Raw genomic sequence first — 17,015 nt, 5'->3', positions numbered from 1 at the left:
GGATCTTACATTATAGGGTAGACACAGTGCAAAGAGCTAGCCGTGCAAGGGACCCCCGGTCCTGCCCTGCTTATCCTTAACTAGATATAAAAGCTACGCACATCAGTTTATAGCTCAGTCTCTCAGCCAGACAAGCAACCAAGACAAAGTGCTGTTGTTTTTCCCGGTAGATGTTTTAGCAAAAAATCATTCCTAAAATACCACAGTCCAAACTTGTATCATTTCTGCCATTTCCAATGTCTGGGGCGTATGCTGAATTCCAGAGTTCCCAAATGTACAAAGATAATGAATAAGGCTGCGAGTCTGTCTCGTCGGTCACGGATTCCATGACTCTCTGTGACTTCTGCAGCAGCTGGTGCTGGCTCAGGGGCTTCCTGAGCCGGGCAGCCCCTGGGCCAGCAGCAGCAGTTTGGGTGTGTGGGAGGGGGCTCAGGGCTAGAGACAGGCGTTGGGAGGAGTGGGGGGTGCTTACCTTGGGGTGGGAGGGCTCCCCGGCTCCAACTGGCATGGTCCTGCAGCTCCTAGGCGATGGAAGAGCCAGGGTGCTCTGCACGCTGCCCTTGCCCGCAGGTCCTGCCCCCGCAGCTCCCATTGGCTACAGTTCCTAGCCAATAGGAGCAGCACAGCCAGCGCTAGTGCCGGGAGCAGCGTGCGGAGCTCCCTGGCCCCTCAGCCGCCTAGGAGCTGCAGGGACATGCGGAGCTGGGTAGGGAGCCTGCAAGCCCAACCCTCAACCCTCCCAGCACGAGCAGGGGGGTCCCAGGCTGCGCATCGCTGCCCACCCCCAGCACCCACGGTGCCCCTGGACCACCCCCACCCCGAGCACCAGCAGCCCCCATCCCAAGTTTTAGTTAGGGGACTATAGTAAAAGTCATGGACCGGTCACAGGCCGTGAATTTTTGTTTACTGCCTGGGACCTGTCCATGACTTTTACTAAAAATACCCATGACTAAAACGTAGCCTTAATAATGAATACTATGATCCACACAAAATGTTCAGAGACAAGTCTCCTATGTTGGAAGTAGAAAAGGAGTACTTGTGGCACCTTAGAGCATAAGCTTTCGTGAGCTGTAGCTCACGAAAGCTCATGCTCAAATAAATTGGTTAGTCTCTAAGGTGCCACAAGTACTCCTTTTCTTTTTGCGAATACAGACTAACACGGCTGCTACTCTGAAACCTATGTTGGAAGTGCTCCCTAAGTACTGATGGGAGTATAGGAGAAGTTCCGCTTGATCCTGCAACGTGCACAGCACGCTGGCTCTGATCCAGTGAAACACTTACGTTTAAGGTTAAACACATGCTTGTGAGTAAGCCCATTAACTTCAATTGGCTAGCCACCTGCTTAAATGTTTATGCTTCTCTACATCAGGGCCAGAGTGCTCCACACCTTGCAGGAACAAGTGCTTGCTCAGAAGCCCATATGGAATCTAGACACATGAGCGCCGTGCCAGGACTTTGTAAGAGAACGTGAGGGACTCCAGGCCTAGGAGATTGGATGGGAGCTGCAGATGCTGCACAACAGAAGGTCTTGCTCGAGAATGTTTTGAACCAAACCCAACAGCTGGAGAACACCTGCCACCATTCTGACTTGCAAAGCCGCAAACAAGAACTCAATGCAGCCCCAAGCAATACCCCAAAACTCACAATGTATGCCCAGCCCTATTCCCAAACAGCTGAGGCCTGGAAGAGCACTCCTGTAATGAACATGCCAAGCTTCTCAGCACAGGAGTGGAGACTTGCAGTGCTGGAATGCTTCAGCTATGCATGAGCCAGGATAGCCACGGGCACTGGACACAAATTCTCTGGGCTTAGGGAACTCCCTGCACCACCCTGTCCACAGACTGCTGCAAACCAGCTCTGAAATCGGGGTCCTGGGGGCAGTCCTTGCTCAGCAGTGGTCATTCACTTCTTGGATTTTTCCACGAGTTTAGCTGATTGCTAGGACTACATTTGTGCTGTCCCCATCTCTCGGGAGTTGCCAATCTGCTGAGTCACTTCCTCTTTTCAGACCTTTCTTTTCCCTTTAACCTCTTTCTCTGGAGAATGCTTTATGAGGCAGTATTGTGGACAGAATGTGACTCATCTGCACCTGGCTTGTCATTTGATGGTACCTGGGATGTAAATGCTGCAGTCAGGGTCCAACAGCGTCTACTAGTATGTGTCTAGCTATTATGCAGCTCTGAGTGCCCTTGGGAAATGGCCTGGCTCTAGAGCAATACCTGGCCTCTGTTATTTATGTACCAGACTCCCTCTCCTTGAGGCTGCTCCACTTTCATCACAGCAGTGACTTTGTTTTCTCTGTTACATAGTCTCCTGGTGGCCAAAGCTTTCCCATATTGAGCAGTTGGTGGCAGTTGCACGCCTCTCTAAAATGGTGATGCAGCCAGATCTGTGTGTGGCTACGGCTATGCTCATTCCTGGGAGTAGGAAGAGGGCAAGACAAATAGCCAGCAAGGAGGAGTCAAAGTGACAATCTGTCCTTGTAAGCCAGAGCTCCAGCAGCCGTGCTGGGTATGCTGTGCTTAGAGGGCTAGTCTGCAGTGCTAGAAGGGTCGTACAATTCATGGGGAATTGCATTAACACACTCATGGGGTCATGTTACAGATCACAGTGCTCCCACGCCCACCAGCCCTGTGGGTTTAGTGTGGGAATCAGTACATTCTCACTGCTGTCTCAGGCTGTCTCCACTGTAAGCACAAATGCAATCAAAGCCCTTTGAAAATGCAAAGCACCATAGAAGTGCTCAGTATTATTATTGGGATGGGTTGGTGATTTGCCCCATTAACCCCCATAGTTCTCCTCAGGGGTGGGTAATGAGGACTATGCCACTTGTATTTATGTTGGAAAGAGGAATGGCCACTGGATTGGGCTGGCGCCTGGTCTGGGAATGACGATAAGACCCTTGTTCTCCAGCGACTGAGAAATTTTGACTCATCTACCACTGAGGTCTTGTCCTTGGTAGCGTGGCTGTAATTGCTTCATCCCATGCCTTAAGCCTGTCTCCCCTCCCTAAGGCTCTCCTTGTCCTCCTTCTGCAACCCTTTCCTAGCCAGCCTCTCATCCCCACCAAGCACTGGGCTTTCGTGGTTCTCCAATAACACACACCACCCTAACGGCTTATTTGACAGGAGTGTAATTTCTCTGTAGGCTCTTGTTACACATTTGCCTTTGGGGGTCCCACTGGGACTGGGGGGCTGAAATCCTGCGGGGAGGCCTTGCCAGGAATGAGCACAGCTGAGGCCATGGCTCGGGTAGCAGTTCGGGTGAGTGAAGCAGGAGAGTTAGTAGCAAAGCCTGAAGAGTTAATGTCTGAAGCACTACACTACCCCTCTGTTTCTGCCCAACTCTCCTCCTGTGGCTGACTGAAGAACGCGCTGGGGGAAGCCGTCTCTCCGCTCCTTGGGATGGGGAGACGGCTCGGGGTGTACTGAGCAGGAGTCAAACAACCAGCAGCCTTCCTTCCTCTCATGCTGGCAGGTCCATCCGGAGGGTGGATGAGGAGAGAGCAGGGAACCTGCTGCTAGCTTCTGGCCGCCTGCGCTTCAGGGCTGTCCTCCTGGGGCTCCTCCTCATCTGACTGCACCACGGGCGTCTCGGCCCCCTCCTCGCTGGTGTCCAGGCTGTTCAGGTCTGTGGAGACGGAGGATGTGGACGAGATCCGGGATTTGATCTCGGACGCATTGGGCACTTGCAGGGTGATTTCCTCCTGGTAGTGGCTGGGCTCTGCCCAAGGAGAAAGGCAAGATTAGCAGAAAAAAACAATATGCTAGCATCTTTGCTGGCCTTGTGCCCAGCCCCCTTCACCTCCACCGTACCCCTCCGCAGGCAGGCTGTGCCTTCATCCCTCTCCCAGCCCATTGCAGGGGCTACATATGTGCAGGGTGCCATTTCAGCGGAGCCAGCGACTCTGGCACACAAGGTTTCTAGGCCCTTTAGGAGGAAAGGAGATGAGGCAATGGGCTGGAACTACCCCTGTCAGGAGAGGTGGGGGGTAGGAGGGATTTGGGTGGCAGTTACTGGGCTCAACATTCTTATTGTCCATGAGCCGAGAGACATGAGCTGGCCGTAAGCAGGACTGAGCTGCAGACCCACTGACCTCCAGCACAAGCTGAGCTACCGGTCCCCTAGTCCGACTTTGATCCCCAGCACGAGCCAGGCTACTGCTGGAGCCCGGTCTCCTTCCCCAGTCCCAGACTTTGGCAGCAGGGCATGTGCCTCACATTCCTTCTCCATTTTTGGCAGTGGAGCCTTTTCTGTCTCGCTTGTAAAATTCCAGCTTGGGGCCTTCACGTGTGAGGCTGTTTAACTGAAACAGAGAAGAATCTGCCGCTAAATGGCTTGACTCATTCTCAGAGTGACTCATACTCAGAGTCACTGCAAGGAGTGCAGCATGGGGTGATCAGGCTCCTGATGACTCCTCCTCCCCCATTGGGGTTCCCCTCCCCAGGCAATGAGCTCAACACAGGGTAACTGGGTCTGCCTGGCTCCCCACTCCCCATGTGGGGAGCCCCAGCCTAGGGCCATCGTGGTGCTGACACCGCCCCCAAGAGGGAGCTCAATGCAAGACAGTCAGGGTCTTGGCACACCCCACATTTTGTGCAGAGAGCTCAGCATGGGCAATCAGGACCCAGGGGAAAGTGAGTGTGGTGAGAAGTGTGGCAGGGTGTGACGGGGCAGGGGCTGCTCTAGAGCAGTTTGGGGGGACAAGAATTCAGTCCAACAAACCCTAAAAAGCTAAGACTGCACATCAGCCCTGGAAAATCGCGGATCCATAATTCTCTGCTCCCAGCAATGGTGGCTGTAGTGTAGACAGGGGACAGGTGTTTGTACAACAGCATCCTTCCCTAAGATTAGATGTCATGATGCTGAAAATGCCTGTGCCCTTTCTGCAGGGCAGCCTCCATTGGCCGTATCGCCAATGGAGCTGCATTAGCAGAGCGAACTTTTCCAACCCCACAGGCCCAAGCCCCAAGTTTGTTGCCCTTTAGGACTGGAGAGAGTCACAGCAGGGCTTGGACTGGATCGAAGAACTGACCAGCTGGCGTGAAGGTTGCGGGGACAGCAGGGAGCTAACAGGGAGGGTTGCATATGTACCTGGCAGGAGACCGGCAACATTGTTATCCTCTGTCCCACAGCTGAGAAACACGTCCATGGTGTCCTGGTCAGAAAGGTCCATCATGTCCATCTGCTCCAGCATGTCCACATTCACCTCCATGGAGGAAATGCTGCCCAGCGGAGCTGCAGAGACATGGGCCACAAAACCAGGGAGGGCCATCACTAATGCCAGCCAGATGAGAACCTATTAGCTCTGGACCAGCAGCACTGAGAAAGCGATGCCAGGGGAAGCCAGCATGTGGGACTAGCCTACTGGCTTGTTTATAGTGTGAGCTCTTCAGGGACCTTATCTTTATATCTTTATGGCCTGTTCGGGGCTCATTAAATAACAGGTCATCCCCTCCATACTGCCTTCCGTCCCCTTCTGTGTGTGACAAACGTCTCCCCCTAGCCCCAGGTGGGTGGCACTTACGTCTTCTGTGCTCTATCTGAAGGTGGGACATGGGGAAGAAGAAATCCACATCATGCTGGAAAACCTCCTCAAAGAACTTCTGCCTGTCACGTAATTTGAGCTGCTGCTGCATCTGCTCTGGCTCCATTCCCCGCTGCCCATGCTCCATGTCAGCTGTAGAGGAACAAGATGGAAGATCAGGCACAGGCTAGATGCAGCCAGATGGGGCACGGGAGATCAGCCAAGGCCAAGAAGGGCTGCATAAGTCCGCCCTATTCCTTCTGTCAGTGTCCTGCAGGATAGGTATTTCTCTCCTGCTCTACTTTACCTATGAGGGTGCATTGTGATTTGGTAGCAATGGAAGAGGTATTACAAGCCATGGAGCTTGCTCCAGCAGTGCAATCTGTGCTGGGGGCCACTGCTACTGACTCTTCTCCTGTGATACAGCCCAGCCTGGTGTCCACAGCTGCAATGATCGTCCCATGCTTTGGGCTTTACCACCTTTCTCCCACGGTTCTCAAAGCACTCTACAAACTTTAATGCTCACCCCCTCTGTGAGAGGGGCTTAGTGTTCTGTTATCCCCACTTTCCAGAGAGGGAAACTGAGGCACAGACAGCAGAAGTGACTTACCCAGGGTCACCCAGTATTAGAGCCAGGAATAGAACCAGGTCCTCCTGAATCATAGACCTCTGCTCTAACCACTATTCACTGGTTCTCAAACTGTGGGTCGGGACCCCGAAGTGGGTCGCAACCCCATTTTAATGGGGTCGCCAGGGCCAGCATTAGACTTGCTGAGTCCCAGGGTTTGGGCTCCAGCCCACTGTCCCTGCCACCCAGGGCAGTGGGGCTCAGGCTCCAGCCCCCTCTCTTCCCCCACCTGGGGCAACAGGGCTCAGGCTCCGGCCCTCCACCCCTGGGGTCATGTAGTAATTTTGTTGTCAGAAAGGGGTCGCGGTACAATGAAGTTTAAGAACCCCTGCACTAGATGACACTCCTGCCTTTCTTGGCAGAGAAGAAACATGGCATCCCAGATGTTGAACATTCAGGACTGTGTAACCAGAGAGCTCAGGTGTGTGTGATATGGGGTAGTCTCAGCTCCAGCCTGTCACACACTGGTTTTCCTGCTGCCTAACAAAGGCTTAACCAGAGAGTTGCCTTTGAATATTAATACAGCAGAAATTCTCCCAGGAACAGGAACTGACCCTGAGTGCCAGGGATACTGGACTGAGAAATGTGACAGTAATAAAATGGCATTAACACCCCCACCCCCACCTGCAAACACTCCCCTCCATACACCAGTCTATAATCCCAGTCCCCACTCCCCTCACCACACACACACACAAACAGGCTCCTCCATTCGCCCCACTCCCCTTCACACACAGCCAGCCTGGATCTTTGCATTTGCATTTCTTTCATCCCTCCCATGGTTTAACTCTGCTCCCAAGAGCAATGAGGAGCCACTGAGGGAAGAAGGCTGAGCCCTCCACAGGGAACAAGGCAATGGAGGGCCAGTTCCTCCTAAGCACAGCAGGGCCTGTCTCTGTCCCTCCTGCTTTAGGAACCCAGAGGAGCAAAGAACCAGCAGCCCTTCTAGCTTGGCCAATTGGCTTCCTGGGCCCAGAACCACTAAGGTGTTTGAGTTCAATGGAATTTAGGAGCCTAAATACCTTTGAGGAACTGGGCCTTGCTGGTGTATCCCAGCAGCTGCCTGGATGCTCCCAGACTGGAGTCTCATTCCAGGGTCCGTCTCTGCTGCTCTTGGCCAGGCAAGGAAAATGTGACAACCCAGCCGGGCAGGGCAGAAACCAAGGAAACCAAACAAACATCCTAGCCTGTCCCCAGACATCCTAGCACTGACCAAACCCACCTCCTGCTGCTGGAAGAGGGGGTGGGGGGATCCCAGCAAAGGGCAGCAATTGCCTGGGATCCCCACCCTGGCTGGCAGGGGCCGTGTCTGTATCAGGACCAGAATGTTATAACATAGGACCCCAGAGGAAACAAACTTCTTCTTCCTTCCCCTTCCACCCCCCAACACCTGCCCCAGGGAAACCCCTCAGGGCTAAACTCCCTGCCCAGACACCTGCCCCAGGGAAACCCAGCAGGGCTAAACTCCTCCATCTGAAATATACCAAACAGGAACCAGCTGCCAATGCTGTGTGACTTATGGCTCCTGGTGACCTGCACATTTCCCCTGGGATTCTGTATTCATTTCTGGTTCTGCTTGTCCCATAACTGCTGGGCCCATTTCCAGGCTCCAACCTGCCTGGCATAAGTTCTGGTTCCAAGATGCCCAGCCCAGATCTAGGCCTCCCCACTTACTGCAACCAGAGAGCTCAGTGCAAGCCCCTGCTGCTGTCTGTCTCCTTGTCCATTGCCAAGGGCTGGGTTGGCAAGGTGCCCATGCAGCCAGGATCTCACACACTTTGCCAAAAGACTAAACCCCATGTTGAAAGCACCTTAACAACATGTCGAGATTAAGCCCATTTTACTTTCCTTGCTGGTCTCACCATCTGCTGCTGCAGTGGCCAGGAGCTCATTCTCCTCCTTATCCTGGTGCAGGGCCACACAGAATCCAAGCCCCCACCCCCCACCCCTTCGCCCCCACACATACTCGCTAATCCATTAGCAACTCCAGAGCTGTGTCAGAGAAAGCCTGGGAGGCAGAGAAGGGTTGGGGGAACAGCTACGGCACAGAGGAAGGGAGGAGACTGGGGTGGTCTAATTACAAAGCTCTGGGCTGCACAAAGAACAGGTTAACCCTGAAGGATTGTGTCTCCCTCAATTAGCATTGAGGTAACTCTGGGCCCCTTTGGCAGCCCCTGCAGGGTAGCTAATGACTAAGGCTACAATTTAGTTATGGAGGCCACGGCAGTCATGGATTCCGTGACTTTCCTGGACTTCCGTGACGTCTAGGGCTTCAGGAAGCAGGACTGAGCGCCCCTGCCCTAAAACAGGGGCTGGCTGGAACCAGGACCCTGCAGCCCCAGCCCCGCAGCTTCCCCCGGGAGGCTGCAGCCAGAGATGCATGCCCCAGCTCTGTGGGCTTGGCTGGGGCTGCAGGTGGGGCCACGCGCCCAAACCCTGTGGTGTTCTGGGCTTGGCAGGGGCTGCAGCCGGGGGCAGTGCGTCCCCCTCGCAGATTCCCAGGGCCATGTGCCACCCCCGGCTGCAGCTGAGGTTTGGTGGGAGCTGCAGCCAGGGCCACGCACCCCTGTCCCACAGCTGTGACCAGCTTGCGGGGGGCTTGGCCTGTCAGTCCCCCCACATGGGACTTCAGTCTTCCCCCCTACCTAGCCCTGCCCCCAGGTTATTTTTAGTAAAGTCACGGACAGGTCACCAGCTCCGTGAATTTTTGTTTATTGCCTGTGAGCTGTCCGTGACTTTTACTAAAAATAACCATGATCAAATCTTAGCCTTACTAATGACACAGCCCAGCTGCATGGAGCTTGCCCTATTGTGCTTTCCCACCAGGGCAGAGTCACCAGCTTCCCACTGCTCCAGGAAAGCTGCAGCTATAGCATTGTTGGAATCCATGGCTAACAGGCTGGACCATCCAGTGGCTTGTCACAATTTTCCCAGGGAAAGTGGCCAGCAAATTCAAGTACCAACAATATGGTGTGGAGAAGTCAAGGTTCAGGTACTGGGGGCGTTAAGCAGCTATAGTGAAACCCCTGAGAGCTGGGGACACTTTGGAGAAGGTGATCTGGAAGTTCTTGCACATCACACTTCATCCCAAGGTCCCTCATTCCCCATATCCTTGGCATCAACAGCGTCCACAACCACAGGCTGGCTTCTATTTCATCGCTTTGTGCTGCGAGTTCCAAAACCACAGCATGACTCTTACTATGTGTTTGTACAGTGCCTAGCACAGCAGGGCCTGTCCTCAGTCAGGGTCCCTAGATACTATTGCACTATCAGTACGAACCTAAGAGATCAAAAACACTGCCGTTTGGGGGCCCAAGAGCCAATGTGTTACAACTTCACTTTCCAGTAGAGCAACAAGCACCATGTGATCTACTCGGTGCACCTATTCCAGTGGAACAGGGGACACAGTGGAAACAGGGACACGCTGACCCCAGTCACTCTAGTGTTGGAGGAAAGCACAGTGCCCTGGGTTCCCTTTGATTTGAACCCTGTCTGTAGAGGAGAGCTTCCAACCTCTGCCAGAAGGAGGCACTGTCTGTATGGGGCAGGAAACGCGCAGCTATTCCAGTCTCAGCCCCTCTCTCCAAGAACATTGCAGGATAAAGGATAAGGCCATCCTAAGTTTGCAGTTTTCTACACTGTTAATGCACACGTCATACATCTCTCTCCCAAGACATGACAATTACAACCATGGGATGTTCCAGGCCCCCAGGAGCAGATGCAGGGAGGTGGCATGGGCTGGTACACTAACAGTTGGTGCTGGTGTGTTACTCTCACTCACGAGTTGTGCTAGAGCCTCAATGGGGAAGATGTGCCTGGATGCACACAAACTTGTCTGTAAATTCCTTGGCAAGCTTTTCTTAGCCAGCTAGGCAGCCGGCACTGAAATACCATTATGTAACTAAGGCAGGCATCAAGCAAGATGTGCAGCGGGGTGACTGACTGGTGACTACAGTGAGAAACTGAGATGGAGCCTTCTTCCCACTCCCTCATCTCAGCTCCCTCTCTCCCCTCCCCCTCGCTCTGTTCCTGTATCTCAGGCACTCTAGGAGGTCAAGAGCTCTGCTCATGTATTTACAGCTAAATAACCGCCATGGAGGAAATAAAAGAGAGTAACATTCCCTGTCTCTGCCCTTCGCCATGTGACTGATGGTCACATTCTCCTCGCTGTCAGTTGCTGTGATTGTCTCATCGGGATGGCATGTTCCCAGCAAGTGACACACACACTCACACAATGCAGCCCCTGTGCGCTGCAGGGAATTCATTCTGAGGTTTAAATACCTGCTGGTGGTCTTTCTTACAAGGCACTCAACCAACGGGCTGAGGCTTATGCACATTCACAGCTGGGACACAGCACTGCCTTCCCTGGATCGCTGACCCCCCAACACATCAGGTTGTCACTTCCCAAGAGTGTGAAATGGCACCAGGCTCCCTGCTGCCTTCAAATCCTTCCGGCTCTTGCTGCTCATTAGGCACCAAAGCCTACAGAAGAACTGGACCTGAATGCAAGTGTGGGGACTGAAGGAAAAGGAGCCAGCCTACCACAGGCCCATGAGAAGGAAACATATATGGGGATTTCCTTCTACTGCCAGTGCTCAGTTTCTTCTGTCCCAGCCTCTCCCAGCAGCAGGAAGCAATGTAAGGAGCCAGGGGAGGTGTTCTGGTTCCAGAGACTCCAGTGCCACCCTGCCTTAGCAAGAGGTACTAAAAGAAACAGGGCAGATTTGCTGGCTGGGTTGCACAGCTGGGATTCTCTGTCTCTCAGCATGAGACCCTGTAGGGTGACTGCAGGAAGGCTAGACATGGAAGGTGCTCATAGCTCCTCTATTCCCCATCTTCCTGCAGGAAGCATAACAGTGAACGGCGCAGGAGTGCCAGCCACAAGGAGCTCCCAGCTATTCCACACCAGCAGGGAATGGTGCCGAGCGCTGGCTGTGAGTAGCTCCCAGCGACTGAGGGTGACATGAGCCCTGGGGGTGATATGGCTGAATGGATTCTTTGGGACACAGTGAGATCTTTTCATTGATTTCTTGGGCTCAGCGCTGAGCACACGGCAGCTTGTCTGGCCATGTTTCCGCTGGGAGTGGACACGTTTGTCATTTTCCATTGTCCTGCTGGATCCTAGTACAAACCCCACTCTGTGCACCAGGCAGTATGAATGGCCGGAGGGGGGGGGGCGGGCTGGCTTGTTAAAGGAGGCACAATCCAAGAGGAGATGGAGAGAGGGTTTTCTTTAATTGATGTCTCTTTAAATCCCTTGAAAACTCCCCAAGAGATTAAAGAAACAGAGTAAGCCATTAATGGGGTACGGTCAGGGGGAAAGGGGAGGTTAACAGAGTATAAATGAGGGAAGGGGGTACACTCTGCAGGGTGTGGATCATTTCTCTAGGGAACAACTCCAAGGAGCACAGCTTCACACCCGATCTGGCCATGCCATGCCTGGGCATTCCCTCAAAAGCATCACCCCAGGTCCTGTGAACCGGAACAGGGACACACTGACCCGGTTCACACTAGTGGTGGAGGAAATCACAGTACCCTGGGCTCCGTTTGATTGGAGTCCTATCTATAGAGGTGAACTCCCAACCCTTGCCAGAAGGGGGCATTTCAGTGAACAGGTCGGGGCAGTGACGGTGTGGGGAGCTCGCAGCTACTCCAGTCTCAGCCCCTCTCAGCAAGAACATTGCAGGATAAAGGGTAAAGCCACCCTAAGAATTTGCAACTTCCTTCAGTCTTGGGGAGAGGCAGCTAGAGCAGAACCCTTGCAATGACCTAGAAGAGGCCTGTGGCAATGAGCTGACCATAAACTGGATGCCTGGAGCCTGCCGAATGCTCCTGTACAAACTCTCTGCGCAGCCTCCCTCTCAGATTCTGATTGCAGCAAAAGGAAAAAGTTAAACCCAAACCCGCTGGGTGAGAGGGAGTGCACAGGAGGCGGGGAGAGGGTGGGAAGTGGTTTTAGCAGAGACAGAGCAGGAAAAAACAGGAGGGCGGAGAGCAAGAGTGTCAGTAGGGTGAGGAGGTGGCACCTTGTGATCCTGGTTTCTGACATGGATTCTTCGTGAACGGTATTCCAGCCAATCTTCAACTCCTCCGTGACTCCATACTAAAAATATCCCCACAGCCCAGAGCTCTCTCCCTAGGAGAGTCCGCGTCACAAGACCCTGCTATTTACAGGGCCTGATTCACTTGACATAGAACCCTGAGCAGGATAAAGCCAGGAGAGCATTAGGGAGGATAAGAGGAGGTGGGGAGGCTCATAAGCCACACAGGGGATGTCTACATAGCCCATGGCAGCGAACCTCCCCGCCCAGGTCGACAGACTCGGGCTACAGGAGCTTGCGCTAGTGCTCTAACAAGAGCAGTGTAGACAGCGCTGTGAAGTTGGAGCTCGGGCTCTGAAGCCTAAGGATGGGGGTGGGCTTTACAGCCCGAGCTCCAGCCCAAGCCACAACTTCAAAGCGCTGCCCACACAGCTGTTTTTAGAGCGCTAAGGTGAGTCCTGCTATTCTGCGTCTGTCGACCCGGGCTGGGAGGCTCGCTGCTGCGGGCTGCGTGGGCAGGCAGCCTGGGCACCATGTTCTGCCCCACACACTGGAGCTCTTCCAAGTCCTGCAGAGAGACTCGTTAAAGGAGCTGGGATACCACCCCGTCTCTCCTCCCTAGCTTGGCCTGGAGCTGGCCTGGCTGTGCAGAGACCTTCACTGACCCGCTGTCTGCTCGGCTCCATGGAGCTTCTCTATCCGGGTTACTTGCTGCTTCAGGGGTTTGCTCCTGTCCTTAGGTTCCACAGGTGACAAGAAGAGATTTGCTGTTCCGGATCAGACAATGGTCCAGCCAGCCCTGGGCCCAGCTTCTGGGAAAGGCCAGTGCCTGGTGCTTCACAGGAAAGCAGCCTGCACCCCCACCAAAAGGAATGCCCCCAGCTGAGGTCACAGAGCTATCCATCCCAGGATAGGGCCAGCCCTTCCTGCCACCCAGCAGCTTGAGAGATCATAGAATATCACAGTTGGAAGGGACCCCAGGAGGTCATCTAGTCCAAGCCCTGCTCAAAGCAGGGCCAATCCCCAGTTTTTGCCCCAGTTCCCTAAATCGCCCCCTCAAGGATTGAACTCACAATGCTGAGTTTAGCAGGCCAATGCTCAAACCACTGAGCTATTCCTCCCCTGGATGTGACTGCCTGGATCTCAGCATGTAGAACTATTAATGATATTACAACAGATGGAAGGATGAAAAGGATGGAGGCACCAATCACCATGGGGCGTAAGGGCAGAGAGACTTCAGGGGAGGCTGGTGCATGGTGACTGCGAGATGGAGGCAGGGGGGCTGGTGGCTGTGCAGAGGTGAGCAGCCAGGAAATAGGGATTGTAGAGCTGAGGGCTTTGGTGAGGGAGCTGCTGCTTGGTCGGGTGAAGAGGTGCACTGCACGGGGAGGGGACGGAGAGGAGCTGGTGGGCGGGTTGTTTGGGGTGCATGGAGGGATGTGGGAAGGCGCTGGTAGAAGGGCGTGGGGTTAGTGGAGGGGTGTGGGAAGGCGCTGGCGGAAGAGCCCTATGGGGTGTGTGGAGGGATGTGGGAGGGCACTGGAGTATGGGCTGAATTGTCTGGGGAAGGACAGAGAAGGGCTATGCCCGTGGGAGGACAGGGCTGCAGTGTCCATGGGACCACTGGTGGGCGGTGCTCTGCCTGGTGCCTGTTGAGAGCACGTTTTGCGGCTGCTGCCTGTGGAGTCTATGCTGCTATAGCCGGGGCCAGAGCTAAAGAATTCACTAAATCAGGAAAGGGTTCAGAGAGCCGTGTGCCAGGGGCAAGGCATGGGGCAGCACAGCCCCACTGGGCTAGCACTTCCACACGGACAAAAGCCCAACTCCCCCCATCAGCCCAAGACACACAGCTCACTCCCTTACCCTCTCAGTCAGCACCTCCCTGTACATGGGCACACACAGGCACACACAGAGGGGACTGACTGACAGAAGGCAGGGAGGTGGCTAGACAACACGGGTATGTGGCTGAGCAGAAATTGCTCATGTTTGACTAAATTTACAGAGCAAACATTTGGCTGAGAGAGATGCACACAGTGCAAGGCTGATCCAGGTGTGGCTGAGTGGGTGTGCAACGTAAGTGTGTGAGAGAAGGAGCGAGTGGGTGTAGGTGAAAGTTGTGTGAAACAGACGGGAAGTGTGTGTGAGTCACGGGTGACGGCCAGTGCCAGTGCCCATGATATATGACACTTTGGGGACGGGGGTGAATCAGCCGCTTTCTGTACAATAGTCAGGATTGTTGTGGGCTGTTGACCACTGCAAGATCATTGCGAATCCCTAAACTCCGTGTTTTAAGTGGCCTGGAAAAAGCCCAGGGGTGGGGGCTGTTTATGACAATCCCAGCTGCAATAAATGTTCATGCACTGGCAGGGCAGCACTTGCACCCTTGGTGATCCGACTCAGTTTTCATTCTTTTTTTGCCAGGACTGTGACCCATGGCGACCCTGTCCCCCTGAGCTGGGCCCACGAAAGAGCTGCAGTGCAGCAGTGTGCCCCCCTCCTGCGGGAGGCTGCCCAGGCAGGAGGCAGCTGCTGTCTGCGCGCGTGGGTGAGCGGGCACTGGCCTCCGGCTGGCGGTGGTGACTGTGCCCGGGGTGCAGCTGGGATACAGGGGGCTGGTCCAAGCCCCGCTCGGTGCAGCGGGCATCAGGAGTCTGCCCTCAGCCTCACGTGGGTCTCAACCCCGGGGCGCTGTCCGGGCCAGGGAGGGTCCCTGCGGCGGGGAGCGTCAGAGCCCTAAAGCAGGCGTTGCACGGGAGGGGAAGAGGGCGCCTCCTGCCCGGTCCTGCACATGTCCCTCCATGCCTGCTCCCGGACAGTCAGCGGCAGGGTGATCCCACCCACCGAGCCGGGGGGACCCTCGCTGGGAAGCCACCGGACAAATAACCCACCCCCGCACCAACCTTCCCGAGACGGGACTTACAGGGCAGCCTCCTGCTCTGGCTGTGAGCTCCGGGTCCGGACATGGCCAGCAGCGGACGGGCGGGCGGGCGCTGTCTGCTGCAGGCAGCCCAGGGCGCGCTCAGGGCTGGGCGGGTGCAGGGGGCGCTGCAGCCCGGGGCACGCTGCTCATCCCTCCAGGCAGGGCAGGCAGCGCTCCAGCGGGGCTGGCCCGGCCGAGAGTGCAACTGGGGCTGCCTCCCGGGCCGGGCTGGCTGGGGCTCGGCAGACTGTACCAACTGCGTGATCCGCAAAGGGGGTGGGAGTGCGGCTCGCACGGGCTGCGGGCTCCCGCTGGCTGTACCAAAGCCAGGCGCTGGAGCCCGGGGCGGGGGCTGCCTGCGAGGGAGCGCGCGGGCAATCGCCTGTGGCTGCAGGGGCAGCGGGGCGGGAGAGGGAGCAGGAGATGCTGAGGTCCCCGTTAGGGCGGCTGGGAAGCAGGTGCAGGCGGGACCCAAGACAGCAGCCTGCACCCTGCACCGGGCTGCAAGAGGGGTGTCTATGGCGAGCTTCTCAGCTCTGACCCTGCAAACTCTCTGCCCCCTTCCAGGCACTGCAGCGCTGGCAGGCTGGCCCTGTTTGCACAGGATGGGTTCTGGCCAGGGACACAGTGTCACCCTGAGCTGAGTGGCTCTGGCAGGCACTGGGGAACCCTGCAGTAAGGGGGCACCGTGAACCATGGCACTGGGAGCAGGGGGAGGACAGGTGACCTGCCCGGGAGACCCAGGGGCCCTTTTCTCACCCCCCCTGGGCCGTAGCATGGAGCTGGGGTTGCACTCAGCACTGCAGCCTGAGGCCTGCCAGCAAAGGGAGCCAAAGAAATGACACCAGCTGGGAAAAGCCAGCATCCTTGCTGCACTTATGGCAGAACGGGGTGGGGGGAGGATAGGATATCAGCTTCCCTCCATCCCAGTGCAACAGGCTGCAATTGCTGTGGAGAAAGCTCATATATACAGAGCGCAAGAACTGGCGCATCTGGAAAACTGCCTCTCCCTGCCTACTTGGTGCTAATGTTAATAATTAATGTCTTATGCTTCTCTATATGCACTGCACATATGATCATCGAGCAGGCAATGGGTTGCAGACTCCATTCTTATCATAACCGATTCCCTGCGTCTCCAGTACACAGATTCCCTTAGAGGCCTCTGTCAGCCTCATATCCAGCATGTTTTCCTCATTAGCTCTTTGGCTATCACTGAAACATGCTAGGCTTGATTCTGCTCCTAGTGGAGTCAATGGCAGAGCTCTCAGGAGCAGGGCCTCTATTTCCTTCCTCCGTCTCCACAGAGTGACTCAGTCCCTCCGTAGTGCCAGTCCCTGCTCTGGACAGACAGGGTCTGATTACAGCCAGGATTCACAACTCCTCAGAGCATGATTTGCTCTCCCTCCTCTGCATGAAAGGGAGTTTCCCACAACCAGTGTCAGTCCCACCCAGCCAACTGCCTCAGAGGGTTTGCATCACCACATTATCAGACAAGTGGAGAGGTTGGACTTGTTTGCATCAGCTGTTCCTGACTTGGACACTGTTGCTTTGCTGCCCTTCTGACTTTGGCCCCTTGACATGGTAGTTGTAACAGAAACCCCTTGCGACCAATGGTAGTTAACCTGCTATGTTAGGAGGCTGGTTTGAGGGAGGGAGATGATTCACAGCTCCTGCATGGAGGTTTATTTGTGCAGATCTGATGCCACTGGTTCCATCTGATGCAAGTTAAATTAATTCTGAGGTTTCAGTTTAGCCCACATGATTATTTATCCACATCCAAAACCCACCCCAGAGTTCCACATGACTATTTCTGTCCATAGCGTGGGGTCAGGATTAAAGAGGATTGGTAGGGGCACAGGACTGGAAGAGCAGAGGGACTGCAGGTCAATATTATGGGGTCCC

At 55.0% G+C, this 17,015-nt stretch overlaps 1 protein-coding gene across 1 annotated transcript; it reads right to left on the bottom strand.

Moving 5' to 3' along the window:
• Positions 1 to 887: 887 nt before the first annotated feature.
• DBNDD2 (dysbindin domain containing 2) lies at positions 888 to 15,366 on the bottom strand. The gene is made up of 4 exons (XM_074970188.1): positions 15,114 to 15,366; positions 5,528 to 5,680; positions 5,095 to 5,238; positions 888 to 3,723 (listed from the first exon to the last, which is right to left on the bottom strand). The coding sequence occupies exons 1-4, from the start codon at positions 15,154 to 15,156 to the stop codon at positions 3,521 to 3,523; spliced, it is 543 nt and encodes a 180-aa protein (XP_074826289.1). The 5' UTR covers positions 15,157 to 15,366; the 3' UTR covers positions 888 to 3,520.
• Positions 15,367 to 17,015: the final 1,649 nt, after the last annotated feature.

This window comes from Natator depressus, chromosome 13 (genome assembly GCF_965152275.1).
Source record: "Natator depressus isolate rNatDep1 chromosome 13, rNatDep2.hap1, whole genome shotgun sequence".
Lineage (NCBI taxonomy): Eukaryota > Metazoa > Chordata > Testudines > Cheloniidae > Natator > Natator depressus.
The sequence above is the reverse complement of the archived record's forward strand: the minus strand, read 5'-3'. Positions and strand labels throughout refer to the sequence as shown.